Source organism: Nannobrachium achirus (genome assembly GCF_963921795.1).
Source record: "Nannobrachium achirus genome assembly, chromosome: 1".
NCBI classification, from domain to species: domain Eukaryota; kingdom Metazoa; phylum Chordata; class Actinopteri; order Myctophiformes; family Myctophidae; genus Nannobrachium; species Nannobrachium achirus.
The window spans coordinates 60,662,036-60,688,113 of NC_137810.1; the positions used below are offsets into that span (position 1 = coordinate 60,662,036).

Below are 26,078 nucleotides of genomic sequence, written 5' to 3' on the forward strand. Positions count from 1 at the left end.
AGATAAAACAAATAAACCCAAATACACATCTCCCATGAAGAGACTCTGGACTGACTATCTATTGTCTGTGGCGAGGCGAGGAATCTATGGTATAGCAGTTTTACTGATGTTAAAATGCTTTATTTCTTTCACCAGTCTTTAAACGCTTCCTTTAATAACGGAAGGATCTTCCTGAGTTCAAGTTTGCATCTGGACCAAGGCTTTTTCCTGGTATCTCAACATGCCGTCCAAAGACCCTCACAAGTACATCATTGTAAGTACACGGACAACCCTGTTCTATGAGGATATTGGAGATTTGGGCTTAAAGGACAACAAGGGTTCATATTTTAGATAGTCATTAGAGAATAGAAAAGTGACGAAATGTTTTCATTTACTTATTTCTATTGTTTTAGTGATTTTAACCATTGTGATTTGCCCTAACCCACGTGGCTAAATATGCCTTTTTAGACACATTCCCATGATGCACCGCAATCTTTCATGAGCAGATGTGACTTATGGGGGCTGGTGTAAATAGTAACAAAGAAATTGCTGGCTTATTCTGTCTAAAAATATATATTTAGCCACTTGTACGCATGCCCCCACCCACTGAAACCAAACTACTAAAATCACTAAAACAATAGAAAGCTGAAAATGAAAACATTTTAACACTCATCTTTCTCTAATTCTACAATCTAAAGTATGAACCCTTGTTGTAAAAAACAAAGTTGTCCTTTAATCTAGGCTTGAGACTGTTTATCTAAGTTAAGACTGCAAAGTGTTTATGACCTTACCCTGCATATTTTGTACCAGTTGCTGGATCTGGCAGCAATAACTCAAACAAATGATATCTAAAGACAAATACTAAATAGTATGACAGTGTCACTCACCGAAGAGTTCTTGTTGGCAAGCAACACCGCCATGCAATGGAGCTAGCCTCTATCATAGTCCAAGGTGAAGAGCTATCACCTCACCGCGGTGTAGTTTTCTAGCTATCACCTAAAAATGTAAAACAAAGCCCAGGTGATAGCTAAAAAACGACACCGCGGTGAGGTGATAGCTCTTCACCTTGGACTATGATAGAGGCTTTACAGTATGTTCACTCCCATTGAGGACATTTTAAAGTAAGAAATGGGAATGCACACTAATGGTTACAAAACAAAAGATTCTTGACATTTTACATCAGAATTATGATGGACTAGGAAGTCTTTAATAAGAAAGATTACATCATAGCTTGTAGTGTATGAATTTCATTAAACTCTCCAGTGAGTCTCATTAAACTCTCCAGTGAGTCTCTGGCCCAGGGGTGGTAGGAAACATACATTTGCATTTATTAAATCATCTAAAACAATTAATCAAAAAATAAAGGATGATCAGATGTGGTGAGCATATCAGTAAAGTCAGTGTAACGCATGTATGCATGAGTGGATTGTGGTATGGGTGAGAGTGTTACATGTATTAAAGGACAACTTTGTTTTTTTACAGCAGGGGTTCATATTTTAGATTGTAATTAGAGAAAAGAAAAAGTGAGTGTTAAAATGTTTTCATTTGCTTCGTTCTATTGTTATAGCCACTTGTACACATGCCCCCAACCACTGAAATAAGAATCTCTAAAACAATAGAAAGAAGTAAATGAAATCAATTTAACACTCATCAAAATTAAAAGCTTCCATGGGCGGGGTTTCCCCAGAACTCATGTGCGATTCCAAATAACACGTCACAGTCACTCAATCATTCTCAGTATTTGCACAATGATGAGGGTTAACAGTTCCAGCCGAGAGCTACAGACTTCCCATTCCCAACATTAGACATTTCCTCCTGGAGGATCCCAAGGTGTTCCAAGGCCAGCATGGAGATTATAATCCCCCCATTTGGTCCTTGGTCTGTCCGGGCGTTTCCTCCCAGTGGGACGTGCACTGATGACCTTTTTCTTTCTTTTTTTTAAGATGCAATTGTGAACAATAGCCATATAAGATAATGTATACACCATCCATTGGCCAATCATACAGTTCACTGCAGCTCAACAGTCAGTCAGCGTGAGGGTTGGTCAAGAGATGTCTATGAACTCTGCGTTTAAAGGCTTGAAGGCCATTATCTGTGATGGAGTCGACCATGCTCTGGTAGGCTGTTCCACACCCGGACAGCAGTGTGGAGAAAGGTTCTGTCCAGTGTGCGTGTAGAGCCTGGGGGGCTGAGAGCATGTTCTGGCATGGCTGTGCATAGGCGGGTGGTTCGCCGTCTGACATATGGGGGAGGGAGCATATCCTGGAGGTCCCTTGGGCAATGGGGGTTGTGCATTTTGTACAGGACCGTAGCGGCAGCAACCTGTCTTCTGTGGCTAAGGCCGTCGATGGAGAGTGTTGTACTGGCAGTGTCCTGGTCAACTCCAATTATTTTGAGGGCCTTTCTCTGAATATTGTCAAGTAGACCAAGATGTGTAGGGGTAGCACTCATCCAGCTAAGTGAGGCGTACTCCATGACACTGCGGACCTATAGCTTGTAGACAGTTGCTCCCTAGGGAGATGCCCAGGACGGATCCATGCTAGATGCCCGAACATCCATAGCTGGCCCCTTTCCAAATGAAGGAGCAGAAGCTCCACTCAAAATAAAACTGCATGAACTCCAGCATGATTGTCCCACACTGCAGAGTGAGCTATCAGCTGTCCTTGAGAAATATATTTCTATTTAGCCTGGGGGAAGTTAAGAGAGACCACAGTATGATCACTTAGACAATATACATCATGTGCTACTTATGTAGCCTGGTTTCAGGGTCATTTATACAAGACAATGGGAAGATCGTCTGTTCCATACAGTATAACGTCACTGTCGGGCAGAAACCTCGTATCTCCAAGTTTCAAATTTGTACATTTTTCAAGCACTGCTTCGTCATACAAAGCCATGCACAAAAGTAGTGAAAACAGCCGATCTACAAGCACACAACGCCCCACGGTGCGAGGCGTTGTGTGCTTGTAGACCGGCTGTTTTCACTAGTTTAAATCATTTTAAAAATGAGAGGCGTTGTGTGCTTGTAGATCGGCTGTTTTCACTAGTTTAAATTATGTTAAAAATGAGAAATACAAAACAAACAGTTTTGGACATACCTGTACAAGGTTTCCACCCGACAACGACGATATGTGGCAATTACTCAAACTGAGCGGAACAATGTGTTGTGTACGTTCCTCTGCAGGTGGAACATCAGCTTTCCCACACTTTCAGAGTGACTGTGGTGCGGGCTGAAGGTGTCACCAAGGGATGGACGGGTGACATGGGTGAGTCTTGATTAACTTGTTACCAGGGGTGTAACGATACATTTTAACTACAATACAATACGCATCACGATACATGGTTGACGATACGATACATGGACGATATTGGTTCATTCATGGCGATGCGATACGATTCGATTCAATTCAATTTCTTTTTTAATTTCCCTTTTAAAATTGCTAAATACAAGGCACAAATTACTTAGTTTCCATAGAATTGGTTATTTGCATAGCAAAACGGTTCGATACCAATTATTTGCATTGTAAAATGATACGTTACGATTTAAAGAGCCACGCGGTACGATATTTGCTTTTGTATATCGATTTAGTATTTTTTTGTATTTTTCGATTCAGTTACTATATCGTTACACCCCTGCTTGTTACTCCTGTTATTCTGGTTGCCATCATGTACGAGTACAACACACTCTCCATTCGCAATGTCTTCTGACCAGTTGTCCACAGGTGTTTGTATGCATGACTGCATGCATTAACACAGTGGAACTCAACCTGGGGGTCCCGACCCACAATAAAACTAGAATTGAAATATTTCAATATCACGTTTTGTTGTTTGTCGTTTTCTTTAGCACAACAAAGAATATTAAATTCGGCTAATGTAGGGGAGAGCCGCCTCAGACTAAATAAAACATAAATGTACTGTTGATGGATTATTAGCCTATGCACGGTAGAGAAAGAGACAGAAAAAAACTCCAATCCTATGTAGCGGCCCATGTTATCCATTCAATGATGGGGAAACGATGTGTATTGTTCTCCTTGCAGTGGACACCCCAGACCCATATGTGGAGCTGTTCATTCCCACGGCCCCAGAAAGCAGAAAGAGAACTCGCCATATAAACAACAACATAAATCCAGAATGGAACGAGACCTTTGACTTCATACTGGACCCCAACCAGCAGAATGTCCTGGAGGTGAGATTGAGAACTCCATTTGATCAGTGTCTGTTTAGCATGAGATGACAAGATTAACAATGACTTAATTGGTTATAAGGGTGTTACTCAATATCAAGACAGTACACATAGTCCATGGGCCATACGAGTTGTCGGTATCAAAAAGGTGGCAAAGGTTACCATGCATTTTATAAAAGCTCTATATCTGTAGATTATATTTTGGTATGATAACCCTTTCTTAGACACAGCTAAATTGATGTTATCAGCCGCTAGATGTGTTGTCCCATTAACTTTACATTACAGGGAAAAAAAAGCAAAAAATAAATCTGCTTTAAGTAGCATATGAGGGGTCAAACTAGGGGGTTTTCATGATGCTGAATCCATTGCAAGCATCTGTTTTGCACAAAAACATTCCTTGGGCTAAAAACTGTCCCACAAGACTATGGTTTAGTGATGAAAAGTGATGAGTCATCACTTTTCACACTTTTGTGGGGACTGTTTCAGCCCCAGGAATGTTTTTCGTACAAAACAGCCTACATTGTAAGTGTTTCAGAAGTCTTGACTAAATAATATGATGATTTAGTGTGCCAAGTCTATTGTAATTTAAAGGACAACTTTGTTTTTTTACAACAAGGGTTCATATTTTAGATTGTAATTAGAGAAAAGAAAAAGTGAGTGTTAAAATGTTTTCATTTGCTTCGTTCTATTGTTTTATCGAGTTTACCGAGCTAAAATGTGGGGCATGCGTACGCATGGGGGCATGCGTACAAGTGGCTAAATATGTCTTTTTAGACAATAAGCCAGCAGTTTCTTTACTGCTATTTACAGTAACAATTCTAGCGCCCATAAGTCACATTCAACCATGAAAGTTTGCGTTGTATCTTGAGAATGGGCTTATTCTGTGTAAAATGACATATTTAGCCACTTGTACGCATGCCCCCAAACACTGAAATAAGAATCTCTAAAACAATAGAAATTATTTTAAGACTCATCTTTTATATTCTTTAATTACAATCTAAAATATGAACCCTTGTTGTAAAAAACTAAAGTTGTTCTTTAATTTATTGGTTTAAAGGAGCGAACATATACAAAATAACCAAGATGGCTCAATGTTTTATTTAACTACACACATGCTAATGTTTGTTCCAATCAGGTGACCTTGATGGACGCCAACTACACCATAAACAAGACTCTTGGGACGGTGTCCTATGACATAAGCAACTCCATTAAAGTGGCTCATAAAGAGATGGTGACTTTCGTCATTGGCAAAGTAAGGTGTCAGTAAGACTTGATTCATCACGAAAGTATAATCACGTTTGTTTCCCCATCTTAATATTTAGAAGTTATTAAAAGGAAATAGCATACGTACAGTAAGATGGATGATTCTCATCCATCTTTTTTGCAGGACATACAAAGTTGTTCAGTATCAGATAAAAAAAGTGTGTGTAAAAAATGACCTGCGAATTATAACTAACTGTTGATTGTGTGGTGTGATGTGTGGCTTAGTCTTTCATCGCTGTTTTAAACTTTGTGCGCTGCCACTTCTTGTTGTCAATTATTCTACATCACCTCTATCCTTTGCCTCTCGGTCGTCCCTGTTCTCCTCTCTCTCCATCTTTACCAGGGACGTGCAGAAAATCTTAGAGAGGCAGGGGCTGAAATTTCTAAAAAGAGCACTTTTGGTGAAAATACCGAAAATAGCAGACCTCCAACGCTGCAACGCGTTGTGAGCTTGGAGGTCGGCTATTTTCGGTGCTTGATACCACACTGAACTAAGCATGGAGTTCTAAATAGAGAGGGCAATTCTTATTCTTTCAACATAAGATGCTACATTCAAGTTCAGGAGAGTTTGGACAAGGCAATGTTCTTGCTGCCTTCAGATATGGCATGGAAAGAGGGCATTTGCATTTCTTTCACCATAGTAAAAACTGCATTCATGGTCTGGAGAGGGCACTTTTTTACAGACAGTTAAAAGGGCAGGGGCTCAAGCCCCCTTTGATGTCTATGTGTGCACGTAGACATCATTCTTGTGGTACGTACTCCTTTTTAATCTGCACTTTACCCACACATGGCTTCAAAGCTTCACTCAAACAAAGAGACAAACAAACAAACGTAGACAGTAATGGCTGCATAATAATGGCATCAGATGTTGAACAATGCACAGGAATTCGGTCAATTCACCCTGAGGACACATGACACCTTAACGCTTAGCGTGTGTGCGTGCGTGCGTGCGTGCGTGCGTGCGTGCGTGTGTGCGTGTGTGTGTGTGTGTATGTGTGTGGCGGCTGCTTGCGTGTACGTGTGCGTGTGACCATATTTGTACTGTACAGTAGAATGCACTGTCCATGCACTGTCCATTAAAATTATTATTTGTTGTTTGTGTGTGTGTGTGCGTGCGTGCGTGCGTGCGTGTGTGTGTGTGTGCGTGCGCGTATGTGTGTTTGAATGCATCTCCAGCACCAAACCAGACCTGCGGTTCAGCCTGGCCCTGTGTGAGAAAGAGAAGCTCTACAGACAGAAGCGCAGGGACAAAGTGATGCTGGGAATTCAGAAGCTGCTGGACATGGAGGAACCTCCTCAGGAGGTGGGAACAATGGAGCGTCTCGTTTGTATCAGTCTGTCCTCGCACTCTTCTTACCACCCCACCCAAATAGAGAGAAATAGTACTGCACCATATCGTCACTGTCGGGCAGAAACCTTGTATCTCCAAGTTTCAAATTTGTACATTTCTTTGCAAAGTAAAGCCCTGCTTCATCATACAATGCCATCGCACAAAAGTAATGAAAACAGTTGATCTACAAGCACACAACGCCTCGCGGTGTGAGGCGTTTTGTGCTTGTAGGTCGGCTGCTTTCACTAGTTTAAATCATTTTAAAAATGATAAATACAAAACAAAGCGGTTTTGGAAATACAAGGTTTCCACCAGACAACACCAATATTCTATGCCGACTGCCGAGCTGCAAGAGCTGTGCATTCCTGTGCTGAGCTGAAATACGTTGTCAGCCCACTGCGGTTATGGATTTCTGCCGACAGCCCCATGGGCTCAATGTGAACTCTCTCTAAACCTCCAGTCATAAACAAGATAACCAGCAATAAGCAAGAAGAAATAGCACTGTATTTCCGTTGCTTTGCGCCACGTTGTGAGCTTGTAGATCTTTTATTTTCACTTGCTTCTTGAATGTTGTTTTTATTAATTCATGGAAATTATTTGACTATTTGTTTATGTTATACTTGTGAAAAATGTTTTGTGTGTGTGTGTGTGTGTGTGTGTGTGTGTGTGTGTGTGTGTGTGTGTGTGCGTGTGTGTGTGTGTGTGTGCGTGCGTGCGTGCGTGCGTGCGTGCGTGCGTGCGTGAGTGTGCGTGCGTGCGTCGCGTGCGTGCGTGCGTGCATGTGCGCATGTGCGTGTGTGGCTGTGTGCGTGTTATTGTTGGTCCGTTACAGGTGCCAACAATAGCCATCATAGGTTCAGGGGGAGGTTTCAGAGCCATGGTAGGTTTCGCTGGAGTAATGAAGGCCCTGTATGAGTCTGGGGTCCTGGATTGTGCCACCTACGTCGCAGGCCTCTCTGGAACCACTTGGTCAGTTAACAGTAAACACACATTTTCATGTGGTGTGACCGCTCTTTGCTTCTCATTCTCTCACTCTCCTCTGTCAGGCTGTGTCTGAACTATCTCTCTCTTTCTAAACCCTCTGTCTTGCCTGGTTCAAGCCCACTCTCTGAGCGGACTGCTTCTCTTGGTCTGGTGTTGCGTAAAGAACCTAGAGTTACTCTGGTCTGAGGCAAGACCAGGCCAATGAAGAGTCTGAGCCTCAGAGGAGGGGGTGGGTCTAACGAGACAAGCAAATCAGCAGAAACAGAAAAACAACAGAAAAAGTGGAGGGAGGGGGGAGCTCAGCCAGAGCTCTTAATTGCTCCCTTTGAACTTTAAAGGGGTTGTGCACTAAGGTAATTGATTGGGCCATAAAAGTGTCAAGTCCTCGTTAGTGATCTCTAATCAATAAAAGCATCAAAGACAACAACCTGTTTGATGCCTTTCATAGAGGGGAGGGGGAGGGATGAATGTTTTTGTGTACACACAAGTCAAACACAACCCCTCCCACCAATCCCCTCCCCTTTGAAATCGCTTACAATGGGGACAATGTCAGACTCAAGCTCCAGCGCTGAGTCTGAAATCAGGCTATAGCCGGGGACCCATGCAGTCACCAAAATGGGAGGGGACCTGTGATTTTCTGCCGTACTTTTTATTTCTGTTTTATCTTTTAGTTTGGTCATTAAGGTCCACAGAATGAGAGGCCTGCTCTGCCGGAAACATCGCGGGAAAAAAAATTACGGTCATTTGTATATTCACTGTCCCATTGACTAAAAAAACTAGGGGTTCTTCATGATTCTGAATACATTGCAAGCATTTGTTTTGCATGAAAAACATTCCTTGGGCTAGAATTCGGCCCCCCCAAAACTGTGAAAAGTGACGAGTCATCACTTTTTTTCCACTTTTCACAGTTTTGTGCTGCAACTTTTTTGGAGCTGTGTGAAACACAGGCTCCCTATACGTGGCCGTGTGGGTCTGTCTGTCTGTGTGTGTGTGTGTGTGTGTCTGTCTGTCTGTGTGTATGTAGCCTGAACTTCCTAAACTTCGGCACGCCACTAGTCCCACAGTTTTGCCACCACACACTCGCGCCATATGTCAAATCGACCGGCTTACTCGGGAATCGTGGGCTATTACTTTTCTAAGAGAAAGGTTATATAGTTTAATTGATATTAATTTATTAGTGAATTAATTTTCCCCATTGACTTATAATGGGAATCGCAAAAACTCACATTCAATTATTTGTCTCTCGCAAACCATAGGGGCTAGAGTTTCAAGACTTGGAGAGGAGGTTCATAATGATTTCAAGGATTAAATAAAAAATAATTGTGTCATTTGGCCGCATGGTGGCGCCATAACACCCCACTTTACGTTTTGGCCTGTAACTCTTGAACCGTAGGTCGGAAAATTAAAAATATTTTTTCCCTGGATTCCTTGGGCCATGACGCATCTCCCCATATAGGCCACGCCCATTTGCGCCATGATAGATTTTCCGCCCTCTTGAATTTTCTCCAAAACACACTTTTTGCTCCTTTTCCTACATAATTTCTTCAAATGTCACAAAAATCGGTACACATGATCCACACACACACACACACACACACACACACACACACACACACACACACACACACACACACACACACACACAGCTCCACTTCACACGGGTGTGATTTTTTTTAATATTCCTAGTGGAGGCAATGGGACAGTGAATATACAAATGGCCATAACTTTTCTTCGCAATGTTTTTTTTTTTCGCGAGCATTTCTCACACATTCTGTCCACTTCTCTCGTCCAATTCACACTTTCCTGCTGTGATTTTTTTTCCACCTTTTGTGTTGGAAAGGTGTTTGCGGTTTGATATTAATTTAAGGCTAAATCATTTTGTGGTTCCCCTCTTTTGTTTTGTCCAGGTACATGGCCACTCTCTATTCCCACCCTGAGTTCCCTACGAAAGGCCCTAAAGAGATCAACCAGGAACTGATGAAGAGCGTCAGCATCAACCCACTGCGGCTGCTGCAGCCCCAGCACATGAGCTGCTACGTCGGTGCTCTGTGGAAGAAGAAGGCCGCAGGGCAGCCTGTCACCTTCACTGATATATTTGGCATGTGCGTCGGAGAGACGCTAATACCCGAGGTATGAGCTGTTTACCACATGCTTCTATGGTTTTGTGGTTTAAAGGACAACTTTAGTTTTTTACAACAAGGGTTCATGTTTTAGATTGTACTTAAAGGATATAAAAGATGAGTGTTAAAATTATTTAATTTACTTCTTTCTATTGTTTTAGAGATTCTTATTTCAGTGGTTGGGGGCATGCGTACAATTGGCTAAATATGTAATTTTACACAGAATAAGCCCATTCCCAAGATACAACGCAACCTTTCATGGTTGGATGTGACTTATGGGGGCTAGAAGTGTTACTGTAAATAGCAATAAAGAAACTGCTGGCTTATTGTGTTAAAATACATATTTAGCCACTTGTACACATGCCCCCATGCTTACGCATGCCCCACATTTTAGCACAGTAAACGCTATAAAACAATAGAACGAAGCAAATGAAAACATTTTAACACTCACTTTTTCTTTTCTCTAATTACAATCTAAAATATGAACCCCAAAGTTGTCCTTTAACCATATACCGTATTTTGTTGTATATCAAATAGTGAAAATAGCAAATTTACAGTCCCACATTGCATAGCGTTGCAACATGTTGTGAGCGTGTAGATTTTCACAGAATGTTTCACTTACTTTGCCTATTTTTGAGGAATGTACACTTATTATGGCATGCCCAGAATAGTGGCGCTAGGGTTCATGTGGTTAATCATAATTTTCCTTCCCGTTCTTTGCTTATTGACCTGCTATCCTCTTGCTGTCACCTCCCATGTCCTCTCTTTTGTAACACGTGCCCTTCAGTAAATATTTCACACTGTTCTCTATCAAAGTTATGAAACAAAAGTGAAGAGGAGCTACCCTCTCTCAAGGCTGTTTGATTTTCTAATAATAAAAACAACAGTTCAGTCTCAACCTTTATAGTCAGAGAATATTAATAAAAACCTGCATGGGAATCAGGGCTGGATTAACACCTCAGAGGGCCCCTGGGCACTGAAGCGCCAAGGGGCCCCTGTGTGCGCGCAAAATGTTTTGTAGGCATATGTAGGCATGTAGGTCCAATATAACATCTGCAGCAGCAGTTGGCTCAGCGCGGCCCGCCGGAGTTTTAATCAGTTGACTTGACTTTCATGAAATATTGTACATTGTACTTAACACACAATCAGCACTTTTCAGCAGCATTCTCACATCATTTGTTTTTTGAGCCGATTGTGCTGTCACCGACCATTTTTGGCGCTCGCCGACAAAAACGGTGATCTGACTCGTGATCGGGCTTTGCTCGCTGATCGTTTTGCTCGCTGTGTATGAAAGGCTCTGAGCAAATCCGTGCGCGATTCCAGCCCTCGCCGACAGCTTACCGAGCGTTTCTATATCTATAGCAGCTCTCTGTCACTCAATTATTAATTAATATTGGATAACCGGGATGAAATGTGTAACCAAAACGTACAGCTGTGTCCACTTAAATTCAAGCCATCAGCGCACTGATCAGCATGCCTTGCGCTGGTTGCCGTGCTAAAAAGTTAAACTCCATTGCGCATATTTTCACTGTAGGCTACAGTCTCTCTGTACGGTGGGGATCCATTTCTCTCTCTCTTTTTCTCTCGTTCTCTGCCTCGCGGCGCTGTCTCTATCTGTGTGTGTGTGTGTGTGTGTGTGTGTGTGTGTGTGTGTGTGTGTGTGTGTGTGTGTGTGTGTGTGTGTGTGTGTGTGTGTGTATGTGTGTGTGTGTGTGTGTGCGCGCGGGTGCGCGCGCGCCTGAATGTGCGTGCATTCCGAATCCTGCCTTCCTCCTCTTGTCTGCCTGTCTGTTGTGTGAGAACTTGAAGTTGAACTCATTCATTCATAAAATAAAAATGCTTACAGTATCCTACAAGTTTTTAAGTAGCATAGGCTTTTGACAACTGTGTTTAGGCCTACTGCTGCTATTGCATATTTAAGTTCATTTATTAGAGCGTCCTCCTCTCGCAACGCAGCGAATCACCGATTCATAAAAAAAAGGAAAAAAGACGAACGGACATTCTGTAGGCTTGAATCCATTTTTGTGATCTTAGAAAACTGAGAATAGCCTACCAGGCAATATGAATAATTTGACATTATGGCTGTTGCGTTTGGTTCTGTAAATTGGATGATATAAATCATATAATTAATGCTGTTGGATAATGGTTGATTAATTTTGCGGGCGGATTTGGATGACGCTCAGAGCCTATCAAGCACCTAGTGTGGCTGTGTGTGTGTGTGCGTGTGTGCGTGCGTGCGTGCGTGCGTGCGTGCGTGCGTGCGTGCGTGCAGCGAGAGGGGAAAATCATTAGTTCCCACTCTCGTGCACAATTAGAATAAAAAAAATCACACCCGTGTGAACTGAGCGGTGGTTTACCCCCCCCCCCCCCCCTTCCCCCCTGTGTGTGTGTGTGTGTGTGTGTGTGCGTGTGTGTGTGTGTGCCTGGTCTGGCCTGGCCTGAACAACAGCGCCCCTCCCTTAACATGTGTGGTCATAAAAGGTACTGCAGGCCTGCAGGCTACATACAGACACGCACACACACACGGACGGACGGACGGACGGACGGACGCATACACACACGGCCACGTATAGGAGACGGTGTAACCACCGCTCAACAAATGTAATATTGGCTATGTATCGGCGATGCATCCTGGTGAAATATCTGGCAGTGTGTGATCCCTTGTCGGTGATCTGTCGGTGATTAATCTTGTCGGCGAAAACCACAACGAGCCGATTTCAAGAAAGTCAATCGTGCAGTGTGAAATACTCTAATGATCTGATGCCTCGCCGACCACGCAAAATCGTGCAGTGTGTTCGAGCCATAAGGGGGTGGTGGACAAAAAGAACACTTTTTTTTTGAGGGCCCTTGATGCCCAGGGGCCCCTGGGCACGTGCCCAAAGTGCCCATATGGTAGATCCGGGCCTGATGGGAATAAATTCCTTACCAAACAATTCCTTCACCAATGTGTTCGTAAAGGTGTCTAGTAACATATCTAACAAAGATTGAAATCCAACATCCCTAGGAAAATCTTTGACAGCGAGGGTAATTCTGGGTCTCATTCGCTTACTATACACTGTACTATAGGGGATAAAATGACTCCCAAAAAATATGCTTTAAGTGGGATGTGAGGAATCCAACTAGGTGTTTTTAACTCACTCATTGCCTTTTCAAAATGGCCGCCAAGTTCCTCACTGCCATTCCATTTAATTTTTAGTGCACGCCCATGCCTAGATCATGCACCATATGTGTGCACGCTGTTCACAGCTTTCAAACAAAAAAATCTGCTTGGAAATCCGTTCAGGCATTCATGAGATAGAAGCCATTGTTTTCTTCAAATGTAAACAAACATGGCTGCCATTTTGAAAGATGTGGTTGGTATGGGGGTTGAACATGCAATTTCGCTATTGCGATCATGCCTAATACATTTTTTGAGGTCCAAAAAGATGATGAATTTCAATCTTTGTTAGATATGTTACTAGACACCTTTACGTGAAGAAATTGTTTGGTAAGGAATTTATTTCCAGATTTGACAGGTATTCTGCAAATTTTCCCTGACTATTATCAGATCAGTTCTGATGAAGGTCGAGAGAGAGACTGATTTTTTTAATTATTCTTATTGAATAATTTGGCTTGAGACTGAGGCTCTTCATCCCTTTTGTTTCACCATTATAATTTAGGAGCTCTCCTTGAGTTGCTTTGAGCACAGACTTTCTTTCAAAAGTATACCAGCATAACACTTAAAATTGTGCTCAAGCGCATGCAACAAACTGAAATAGATTTTCTCTTATTTCTCCATTGCAATCACCTGCAAGGGGGAGATTATGTTTGTATCTGTTTGTTTCTTTTTCTGGGCCGATCGATGTCACATTTCTTGTGCACGCTGCCTGTAGAAGTAACTGTCTGTTTTGTTTAGATTTTCTCATGATATTGTATATTTTTTCAATTGTTTAACTTTCATATCATAATGGATGACAAATGCAGTTGGATCGGACTGAAACCATGGCCAAAAAGGTCATACGTAATAGATTCCACATTCCGGTGGAAATAGGCATGTGATGTATACAGATGTTATTGTTTGAGATTAGGTTTTGTTTATCTCATCTCAGAGGATGGATACCAAGCTGAGTGATCTGCAGGAGAAAGTGAATGAGGCTCAGTGTCCCCTTCCTCTCTTCACCGGTCTGCATGTCCAATTCAATTCAATTCAATTCAATTTTATTAAAGTGTCAAATCATAACAAGTTATCTCAAGACACTTTACAAAGGCTAAAGAGCCATGAGAGAGAGAGAGAGAGAGGAGAGAGGGAGAAACAAGGGAGAGACAAGGGAAAGACAACAAGGGGCACACGCACACACATACACAGGTCCCGCGTGCGTATGTACAAGAACGAACGAACGAACGCACACACACACACACAGGCGCTGCATGCGCACGCGTGTGTAGGGGGAGGGGGAGGGGAGGGGAGGGGGAGGTAAGGGTAGGGGGGGTGGGGGGAGGAGAGAGAGAACCCGAGCAGAACCTGTACCTGTGAGGCACCCCCTCGAGAGAACTCGAGCGGATACCTCACAGGCCCGGGGCCCCCACCCTGAGCAAGCAATTTGCTACAATGGTAACGAAAAACCCCCTCTTAAGGAGGAGGAAACGTCAGGCAGATCCTGACTCTGGGGTGAACAGCCGTGCTGCCTCGACCGAGTCGGGGGGACAGTAAGGAACAAAGAGAGAACAAGAGATAGACACAGAGAGATCCAGGCAGGTCCACAGGTGTGCTTCATGGAGGCCTGGTCCGGGGTCACACTCTTGGTCTGCAGCTGAGTAGTCGGGTTTTAGTAGCAATCCCAGCAGCTGAGTTGTCGAGTTTTAGGTATTTAGGTTGTCGAGTTTCCAGGAACTGGAACTGTGGAGTGGGAGACAGAAAAGAAACTCCGGGGATGATCCCCGGAGTTCGAATTAGTGGCAGGCCTTATAATGGCAGGCACAGTGCTAGTTACAATTGCAACGATGTGACACAAACCCACACAACCAAAAGGGGAAGAGAGGGAGGAGGGTTCCCGCTCCCCTCTGACCCATTATTCAGCCCAACCCAGTGACTTTGTAGGCTGGGATTAGGAGTGACTGTACGCTGTCTCACAGAGCCACGGCCTTTTGTCAGCCCGGCCATTGGTCCCAACATGCACCCGGACAGCCTGAGGGAGGTAATCTAGTCAGTCGAACGAACGAACGAACGAAGCAACGAACGAACGAACGAACGAACGAAGCAGCGAACGAACGAAGCAACGAACAAGCGAAGCAACGAACGGACGAACGAACGAAGCAACGAACGAACGAACGAATGTGTCAAGCCCGATGTGTCCGGGCTCAAGTTTGCAGGTAAGCGCGCGCGTGTGTGTGTGTGTGTGTGTGTGTGTGTGTGTGTGTGTGTGTGTGTGTGTAGCGTGCATGTTTATATCATGTATGTTTTTGCATGCGTAATGAGTAACTAGAAGTCCTCAAATGAGCCTAGCCACATGCAAAGGGTTAGGGTTAGGATCAAGACAAGAGGAGATTCTTCAAGAGGGTGGTCATTCTTCAAGTATATCTATCGTTTGTCTCAGTACCATTCTAATGTCATTCATCGTGGTTTTGCACACTGACACCCAAATTCATGGGTTGCATTTGTAGTCCTAAACCAGCCATATTGAGGACCAACACAGGTGTTCAATTTGTCTGACTGGCATAGAGCATCGCAGTTTAAGCCCCGCCCGCCCTCACTCCGGTGTCGGAAGCGTTTTCCCCCATGCATTTCATCCATAGACATTTCATAAAGTATTTATTTAAACGTCTTTTAAGCCTCTGACAAAGCCACCCCGGCTGGTGAGGAATCATGACAATAAACACTATTTTTTGCATGGAACGATTAATTAGAAAGCTGAAAAAAAGACAAGGGAACAACACATGCCACTCTGTCGTGCTGGAACTACAGAGTAATAACAAAATAAAGTAAAAATAAGTTGTAACTTGATCTCTTTCATTCATAGACAAAAAAATATGGAATAATAGGTTGCAGACCTCTGAGCTGAGGAAATCCTTGGTGGTCTGCGTGTGTATGTGTGTGTGTGTGTGTGTGTGTGTACTTGCAAGATATACTTGTACATATTTTTGGAGCTGTGTGGAACACAAGCTCCCCTATACGTGGCCGTGTGTGTAGGTATGTGGGTGGGTATGTGGGTATGTGGGTGGGTGGGTGGGTCTGTATGTAGCCTGTATGTAGTAACCCTGGGTGACCAGAGAGGTGCTGTTGAGTCTAGCCTGCCCTGAGCATCAACTGCAATACACACACACACACACACACACACACACACACACACACACACACACACACACACACACACACACACAGCTCCACTTCGAACAGAGGTTCGATTTTTTTATTTTTAACTGCCTTTTGTCACAATGACTTTATTCTCCATATCTCAAAGCTTGTCTTGTTACTGCGCTCCTTACAGTACAGTACAGTTCCTAACAAAGTAATGAAAATGTCTTTATTGACCCCAAATATCAGCGTTCATGTAGCCTGGTTCCAGACTCGCTGAATCGCTAGCCACACCCCTTTAAAATGTTGTTTTGGCGATTCAGGGAGTTGCTCTCACAGAAGAGGTTTTCCTCGTTTGGAAATCCGTACGGTGAATCAGTGTCGTGAATCAGCGTCTTGTGAACAGCGTGGGTGGGGTTTTCCAAGAACTCATGTGTGATTCCATGTAACCCAGCGCCACCGCCAGACCGGACCGCACATTCCCAAACATAAACATTGCGTCGCCCGTTGCGGTAATTTGCCATTGTATCGATCTCCTATTCTGCCTGTTTCTTTGGTTAGCAAGTAGCACTAGCAAGCAACAGGCTAGCCACTAGCCAGCCACATAACAACACTACGTCATCTGCTTTGCTACTGTTGTGTTGGTCAGACGGTGAACCAATCGCAGAAGACTGCCTCTTGGCAACGCCCATCCCAGAAATTGCCTTGGACGAAAGCAAGTTCAGACTGAATAATGGAGTGAAACGAAATGTCAATTCAGGCTGAGTGTCAGGCTAGCGTTCATGTACAAGTCAATAAGATAACAATGAGATAAAAATGTTGTATGGCAATTATGGTTGATGTATGAATTCTTCTGCTTTTAATTTGTATCTGATGCTCTGTTTGAACTTGCAGATTGGGTGGAGTTCAGTCCCTATGAAATTGGGATGGCTAAGTATGGAACCTGCTGCACTATCTCATGGGTAAGAGATGGACGTGTCGTGCCTGGCATCAACTCATGACAGCAAATAAGATGCACAGATAAACTGTACTGTACAGTATGTGCATAACACACGCAGAGCATCTTAAATATGGGGTGCCATGATGTTTTCCCCCTCTAAAACATGATTATCAGCTATTATGATTATACTAGGAAGATTCTTTTCTGAAAACGTGTGCAGAAAGAGTTAAAATTAGGTTTGTATGTGGCCACACCCACCAGTTCATTAAGTATGCCTGGTTGTCAAGTGGGTGGTGACCCAGCTGAAGTTAGCCACACCCACAGTGTTGGGTGAATGGTAAAAGGGGAGGGGTTGATTCTATGATGTAATTGTATCTGTGTTTTTGGAGCGGCACTTTTGACCCACAAGGTGGCAGCCTCCAGGAAGAAATCCCACATACAAAGGGAATACACAATTGCTCATAACAACCACACCAGGGGGTCTAATGAAGTACTGTCAACCTCCTAGACACAACTAAAAAAGTACAAAATGATGGCACCACGTCTTTAAGCACACATTGATATTCTTTTCCTGTGTCAGGCGTGTGGGGCAGTGCCTTCTCTATCCTCTTCAACCGAGTGGTAGGGGTCACTGGTGACACTGGCAGTACCATGGAGGAGGAAATAGGTAAATTCTCTTCTCTCTGAATTTATTTATTTGTATTTCTTTCTTTTTTTGCTATTTACCGCTGAAAGGTTCAGTTGAAGGACAGTTGACAGGAAAGGTTTTAGGTCAGAATGTCTTTATATCTATGCGACCACACACTGCTTGCCATGTCTTTGTTTCTAATGATGTGATAGTCAAACGAAAAGAAACAACAAAAAATACAAGCAAAAGAATGATAGAGGCTCTTCCTTTTCCTCCTTATGCTGTGCATTGATTGATTCAATTGATACACAGCAGGTGTTTATAGTCACACTGAGTCCAATGAGTTTGACTGCTTGGCATTGGCATTCATTACACTAACAGTGGACAATACTGCTTAAATCAGCCATCATCCCCCAGTTACATTGGGGGCTTGTCTGGGATGGTGTTCCAGTGAGTGTGGGGGGGGATTTAAAAGAGCAGCAAAGGGGAGATTCCTGGTAGATGTTTGTTTCCCGTGCCAGACACCTGGTGGTGGTGGTATGTAGATATATTATACTTATTTTCATTGTGCAACACTTGCACACAGCTAAATATAACTCAGGCTTTTACCGCTTCCAGACAGCAGCACCTACTGTATGCCTCTGCACTGCACCTCTCATTGTTGTCAGTGTGGACACCTTCGTCATTGTCTGATAGTGGATCTCTGTCTGTCCTTTGCATGTCTTGAGAACCATTAATCCGGTCGACTTGAAGACCACAGGGAGTGTCATGTTGAGTGAAAGGTCGAGAACGCTTCTCAGACAATGCTGCAAGCTGCACTTCCAGGAGTCAAGCAATCGGCCCGTTACAAATTGGACACACATTTTTTACTGTGAACTTTTTTCTTTCGCAAAATCACATTATACCCACTTCCCCAGACACCAGTATTACACCACCGGAGATACATGATAGTGCTATATCGTGACTACTAATTGAAGCCGAGGCCGAATTGCACGAAAGAGCCCTGACAGCACATGGTTGGTTCTACAGACTCCAAATTTCACACGCAGATAGCTCAGACCTTTGCCTACGTTCTTAGCTAGGCCTCGACCCGACCCGATATGCGGTTTTCCGGAACCAGTGCGAAAGGTTCGGAATCTCCATATGCGGAGTCCTGACTACTAATTGAAGTCAATGGACGCGAATCCGAATTGGCCCGAATCGCATGAAAGAGCCCTGACAGCACATGGTTGGTGCTACAGACTCCAAATTTCGCACACAGATGGCTCAGACATTTGCCTACGTTCTTAGCTAGGCCTCGACCCGACCCGATACACAGTTTTTCGGATTCGGCACAAAAGGTTCGGAATCTCCGTATGCGGAGATGACTGACATCGGGCCGTTCCGGAGCAAGCGCTGACTTATTGTGACATCACTTCATAAAAGGCTCTGACATCACGTACGCCACATGAGTCAACAAAAAATCTCTGTGAGTGTGTATGTATGTATGTATGTAATCCGCGTATCTTGAGAACCGTTCATCCCACCAGCTTCAAATTCAGCACGCGTGTTCCCTGCCGCAGCAGGTAGTGCAGTGCCCGGCCTCGACCCGACCCGATACGCGATTTTTCAGAACCCAGCGCAAAAGGTTTGGATTCTCCGTATGCAGAGCTGTTGTCTGACATCAGGGTCTTCCGGAACCAGCACTGTGTATGCAGAGATCTCCATATATGGGCATAAAGTGGACGCAGACAGACAGATACAGATATCTCCATATATGGGCATAAATGGACTCAGGCAAACAGATGGTCAAAATGGGTCCTATGACAGGAATGATAATGGGGTTTGCATTACACAGAATTCGGCACACGCGTTCCCCGCTGCAGCAGGGAGTGCAGTGCCCGGCCTCGACCTGACTTGATATGCGGTTATCAGGAACCAGCACGAAAGGTCCGGAATCTCCGTATGCGGAGCTAATGTCTGACATTAGTGTTTTCCAGAACCGGCACTGTGTCTGCAGAGATCCCCATATGGGCATAAATGGATGCAGGCAGACAGATACAGATATCTACATATATGGGCATAAATGGACACAGGCAAACAGATGGTCAAAACAGGTTATGACAACAGGTATAATGGAGTTTGCATTAAAGGATGGGGCATTCATTCCTTATTTACATCGTTCCCGAGTAGGCCGGTCCTCGACTAGACGCTCGGCCGACTGTCAGGCAGATACAGAGATCTCCATATATGGGCATAACATGGACGCAGTCAGACAGATATCTCCATATATGGGCATACATGAACACATTCAAACAGATGGTCAAAACGGGTCCTATGACAACAGGTATAATGGGGATTGCATTAAAGGGCGGGGCATTCATTCCCTATTTACATCGTTCCCGAGTTGGCCAGGTCGCCGGGCGGCCGAGCTTCTAGTCACTATAATTAGGTAGAGAAAGTATAGCTGATACAATGTGTATCTATTGATGTACTACTGCAAATAACTTCTCTTGAAGATGGGTCCTAATGACTGCATGTGTTTTTCTAACAGCGCAGATCAAGCCGCAGCACATCACTGGAAAGGACAGTCTGGATGCCGTGGATGGTGTTGAGGAACCATGCAAAAAAAGTGCATAGAACTTAAAATGTAGTGATTCTCAGCCGCAGCCATCATTTGTCACTATAAAGGGTTTGATTGGAAGTCAACACCATGACACTTTGCCAATTATTTTAGTTATAGTTATAATATTGATTTTTATCATTGCTGAGTTTATTCTATTTTGGTTAAGGTTATGAATTGTGGTGTTTTTTTCATGAAGCCATTGCCATGTAATTTCATCCTGCTGTGTATCTCTGATGTAAAGTTATGAATGACGATAAAGAGGAACAGTTTTTTAGAAATGTATTGCATACCAGAAGTATCATCATTTAAATGATAAGCAAACAAATATTGAGTCATATTTCTCAGTCAGTGGACCTACTGACCCATATGGTAATTAGTTTACATACCCTGTTACCTTGCTCCCCAGGACGCACAGAAAGCCAGGAGGCAGAAGAAGACCCTAAGGCCAGCTGGGTCGAGAGATGGCAGGGAAGGATCTCTTCCTCTTTCAGCGACTCGGCTTTGTTCAACACACGAGGGACTCGCACAGGGAAGGTACACCTTTTTTTCCTTTTTTTCAAACATATGAATAGTCCATGAAAAGGAGATAGAAGAGTGTCACGCTTACTTATTAAAAGCAAGATTTAATTTTGGGATCAAATCTCCACGCCCAAACCCTTCCTACTACAGGTACACAATTTCATGCTGGGTCTGAACCTGAACACAGAGATGCCCTGCTCCCCCGCCAAAATCCGGAAGGAGTCCGGCCCTGTAGAGGATGAGGTGGATGCTTTTGTTGCAGGTAGGAGTGGTGGAAAAAATTATTAGTTATTCCCTGGTTATTCCTCTGTAGGTGTGTCCTCCGATTGTGATTATTTCTGGTATTTTGTTCCAGATCGGTGTAAATAGTGTACTCCACATTGCTGTAAATTTAATGTTATTTTAGTTCTGTAATATGCTGCCTGGAGAATGCCACTTCTTAAGCCCTTTTTTAAGATTTTCTTAATTACACATTTTCCTTCACATTTTCAAATTTTTAAATGATTGATTGGTGAAACAAACAAACACAACAAATGAATAACAATCATTTATCAGCTACTTAGCTGAACTCTGCATCTTAAACACAAGTGTTTCGTAGGAAACATCTGTTTATTTAGTACTGGAAGGAGGTACTCCGTCCAACGGGTGGCGCTCGCCCATCCCCAAATTCACAGGAATGTCTCACGTAAACTCCCGTAGGTCGATTCCCATTGGACGAAGGGGATGTCAATCAAATCTAGGGGCGCTAGGCCAGTAGGCCAGCCCCCTATAAGATTCGTGACTTCCTGTGGATCGTCCTCTTGAAAGCTAAAATAAAAACCTGTTTATTTAGTACTGGAAGGTGGTACTCCGTCCGACTCTCGGCCCTCTGTTCGATTTCGGAGCAGAGCTTTCAAGAGGACGATCCACAGAAAGTCACGAATCTTATAGGGGGCTGGGCGGCTGGCCTAGCGCCCCTAGATTTGATTGACATCCCCTTCGGCCAATGGGAATCGGCCTACGGGAGTTTACGTGGTTTCTGTGAATTTGGGGGTGGGCGAGCGCCACCCGTTGGACGGAGTACCGAACTGGAAGTACGACAATAAACAACACCTTCTTTCCAAAACGTGTTTCTCTGTAAACCAAAGTCCCCACCAAAGTTGTGTGGAATATATTCTGATCTGTTCTGTTCTCATTCAGACCCAGACGAGCCTTTGGACGTGAAGTGCAAGAAGATGCACATAGTGGACAGTGGTCTAACGTATAACCTTCCCTACCCCCTCATCTTGAGGCCGCAGCGCGATGTTGACCTGATCATCTCCTTTGACTTCTCTGCCAGACTCAGCGACTCCAGCCCACTCTTTGAGGTCAGTTAAAATGTTAATCACTGTTACTCGCTACCTGGTGTAGTTCATCTAATTACTAGTATATCACACAATGAAATCTGCAATGTTAATGGTACACTGAGGAGACTGAGGCGCGGCCTCTGACTGAGGTAGAGCGCCCTCAACCGTCTCTCTTCAGCCGAGCCAATAAAAAAAGTCGCATTTGCAACTGAACGGCGTGAACGGTTGAGCGGTTCCTTTCGGGATGGTGACCCGTTTGATTTCGTTCACCATGAAGATCCGTCATTTGAACCGTTCATTCATGACCGACACATCACTATCTTCCTCTCCCTACTGCATCGCGAACCTAGGGGGGCGTCAACCTTGTCCAAAACCTCAGCCGATAAAGCTCCTCGCCTATTGTACAAATGTAACCACATGGACCCTACGCGCCCATTTGTTTAGATTTGTACACTCTAGTCTTGACTTTATTAACACTGAGGATTTCACTGTGTATAATGTCATTATTTATAACTTTATAACCCCTTAATAAAGGGATTGGAGAACAGGGAAGTGAATTAGGAAGTGGTTAAAACGACAAACTTTTAGAGGAAACTTTTTTTCAGTTTCTTAAATTTACACCCTAGGAACTTAAGCTTGCAGAGGAGTGGGCTAAGAAGAACAAACTGCCCTTTCCCAAGATCGACGAGAACGTTTATGACCCGGAAAAAGAATGCTACGTCTTCAAACAAAAGGATTGCCCCACCGTCATCCACTTTGTGCTGGTCAACACCAACTTTAGGGAGTTCAAAGCCCCCGGTAAGTACATACGCATGTGGAGGTTTTCAAGCTCTTTGGTAGGATTATAATGAGATACGTTTACCATCACAGCATGTGAGGCATCTCTTCCTCCAAGTACAACACTTTTTTTCCCTCCCCTTTGATCTAAAGACGTCAAAGACGTCATTGGCACACTGGGCCCTTTGAAAAAACTTGGCACATTGGCACTGTATGAGTTAAAGCCACAATCCCTAGGAGAGAGATCTGAGTGTAAACAGACCACATATCTTCAGCGTACAAAGTTACACACTAGCAACACATCTATGTAGGTCCCTATTAGTTGGGGGCCTTAGGGAGATAAAATGGTCATTTCAAATGGCACCCGAGTCAGCGACCTTTCGGGGTCGCCACAGTGGCTGAAATCAAGTTAGGCTCCCATCGACTTTCTTTACACTATACTACAGGAAGAAAAATAAATCTGCTTTAAGTAGGATGTGAGGGGTCTAACTAGGGGGTTGTCATGATCCATTGCAAGCATTTTTTTTTCCTTAGGCTAAAAAACAGCCCCACAAAACTATGGTTTTGTGATGAAAACTGACAAGTCATTACTTTTCACAGTTTTGTTGGGGCCATTTTTAGCCCAAGGAATGTTTTTTGTGCAAAACAAATGCTTGCAGTGGATTCAGAATCATGACAAACGCCTAGTTAGACCCCTCACATGCTACTTAAAGCAGATTAATTTTTCCTCCTGTAGTATAGTGTATAGAAAGGCAATGGGAGCCCAACTTAATTTGGCCGATGTGGCACCCTGAAGGTCGCCGACTCGGGTGCCATAGCTAAATTATTAGAGCATGCCCTGGGCTACATCTGTGCACAATTTGGTGCTTTTAGACTGATTAGCACGAAAAAACCCTAAGGCCCCCGACTATATCCACTTTAAGGAGGGTACAGGATATACTACCTCTTCGCATACAGGTCACCCACCTACATACTCCCTCTGTCTGTTTATGTATGTTACATAAGGCTGGGGTTTTTGCACTGCAAGAATTTTACACTGCAGGAAGTCTGCCAAATTGGGGAAAAGGGTATGTTGACATTATTTATGATGGAGTTACAAATTGTGCTTTCATTACACACCATACATTGAGATGTGATACCCTACTCTACTGGGTAGGGAGTGTGTCAATATTGCGACATAGCATCTGTTCGACGGCCCATTTGACACAGGTCGACACAGGTGAATGTTAACCTGGTGAAAAGCTAACCTGCCAACGCGGGTGAGTAGCTCACCTGCCGACGTGGGTGAATGTTAACCTCTATGCCTAAACCTAGCTACTTTAGCTAAAGTAGCTAACCTGCCGACGCTCATAGTCGAAAGAATGACCCATCGAAAGAGCGAGATTTCCCGAGATGTTTTAACTGTCCTCCATTAGTTCATGTCTTAACTGACCTCCATTACGTTAACTGACCATCATTTCTTCATATTTTATCTGATCTCCATTTCTCGCAGGAGTCCCAAGAGAGACACAGGAAGAGAAAGATGCTGCAGACTTTAACATCTTCGACGACCCTGAGAAGTCGTACTCCACCTTTAACTTCCAGTACAGCAACAAGGCCTATACTCAGCTCCACGACCTGATGGAATTTAACACACTCAACAACTTAGAGGTCAGTTTTCTTTTCTTATAGTTTGATTGATTGATTGAAGACTTTATTAGAAGTTTGCATAGGAAAAGGTACAGTTTCATGACGGTACAGTTCACTGGTACAAGGTCTACTAAAAGGAGATCCATGAAAAGACTAAGCTTATTTCCACTGGAAACCATTGAAGTATCTCATATAACATTGAATGACAGACAAATAGAACACAGTACTATGCAGTAGATATGTAAAGAAAAACAAAAACGAAAACAGTAAGTCTAAACAAACAGTATATACAAAGAAGGGGCAGGGGAGGGTAGGGTTGGGCTAGGTTCATTTTTTTACCAGTTGCGAACGGCTGCTGCCTGTAAGTGGTTTTTCAGGGCAATTTTAAAGGATGCTAGTGATCCACACTCCTTTATGGCCTTCGGTAAGGCTTTCCACATAAGGTAAGGCTTTCCACCATAGTAACTTTAAAGATTTGTTTTTTGGGGCTTTTATGCCTTTAGGACAGTTTGACAGGAAATGGGGGGAGAGATGGGGAGTGACATGCGGCAAAGGTCGTCTGGATTGGAAATCGAGATTGTAGATCTGCTATTCTACTGCTGAAATGAAGGTTGAATTTAACTGAGTATTTTCACAGTATTATTCACAGTATAACATGATCATATGTGCCCCCAGATAATCAAAGAGGCCATCAAGGAGAACATTGTGTACCGGAAGGAGAACAGCCCAGAACAAACTGATTAGGGTCGTGCTTGGTCTTCCTCCTCGGGCCCACCTTACCTTCATCACCACCAAGCGTGGGGTGGCTCAAAGTAGCTGACAGAGTACAGCATCTTGCAATGGGCCTGGTGTACAAGATACACCACACCACTAAGATACCCATGTACCTGACATAGACTAAGCCCCCATGTTTCCACCCCCCCACCCCTTTTTTCTCCCCCTTTTCTGCTTTTGTAATTGATGTTATGTTATCCTATGTAAAGTACTATGTTCTATCTGTCTGTCTTTCAATGTTATTTGAGATACATAAAATTGGTACCTGTGTAAATAAGCTGTAAGTAAAGCTTACTAGTAGGATCTCCTTTTAGTTGACCTTCTACCAGTGATTACTGATTTGTGCTATCATGAAACTGTACCTTTTTATATTGCAAACTGCTAATAAACTCCTCAATTAATCAAGCAAGCAAGCAAGCACATGTAACCATTAAAAGGTACTTTATTTTTTATTTGTATTTATTTATTATAATTAATTGGGGTTAACCTTGCATCACCATATACTCTAAAAAAATATGGACGGTGGGGAGCCACTGGTTTCTATGGAGTGAAAATGAAGCTTTTTGGGTCCTTGTATGGGTGCCACAGAAAAGGTACCATCTCGAATGCTATTGGCTGCCAACAGTCACGTGCACACACACACACGCGCACGTGCACACACACACACGCGCACGTGCACACACACACACACACACACACACACACACACACACACACACACACACACACACACACACACACACACACACAC

General features: G+C 43.6%; 1 protein-coding gene and 1 pseudogene across 2 annotated transcripts in view; both read left to right on the forward strand.

The window, feature by feature from the left end:
* Positions 1–220: 220 nt before the first annotated feature.
* LOC308289136 (cytosolic phospholipase A2-like) overlaps positions 221–26,078 on the forward strand; it is a gene marked incomplete at both ends in the record, with an annotated part of 173,178 nt that continues 147,320 nt past the window's right edge. Inside the window, 4 exons of the mRNA XM_080730723.1 lie at positions 221–253; positions 3,164–3,245; positions 4,017–4,165; positions 5,298–5,414. Of these exons, the coding sequence (XP_080586849.1) occupies positions 221–253; positions 3,164–3,245; positions 4,017–4,165; positions 5,298–5,414 (381 nt within the window). The remainder of the gene's footprint in view (positions 254–3,163; positions 3,246–4,016; positions 4,166–5,297; positions 5,415–26,078) is intronic.
* On the forward strand, positions 6,281–25,297 carry LOC308302158 (cytosolic phospholipase A2-like; annotated as a pseudogene). The gene is made up of 14 exons: positions 6,281–6,315; positions 6,602–6,728; positions 7,588–7,724; positions 9,647–9,869; positions 13,948–14,064; positions 17,025–17,117; positions 17,651–17,737; positions 20,232–20,285; positions 20,710–20,837; positions 20,973–21,084; positions 22,002–22,168; positions 22,774–22,945; positions 24,417–24,574; positions 25,229–25,297. The product of its transcript is annotated as a cytosolic phospholipase A2-like (transcript).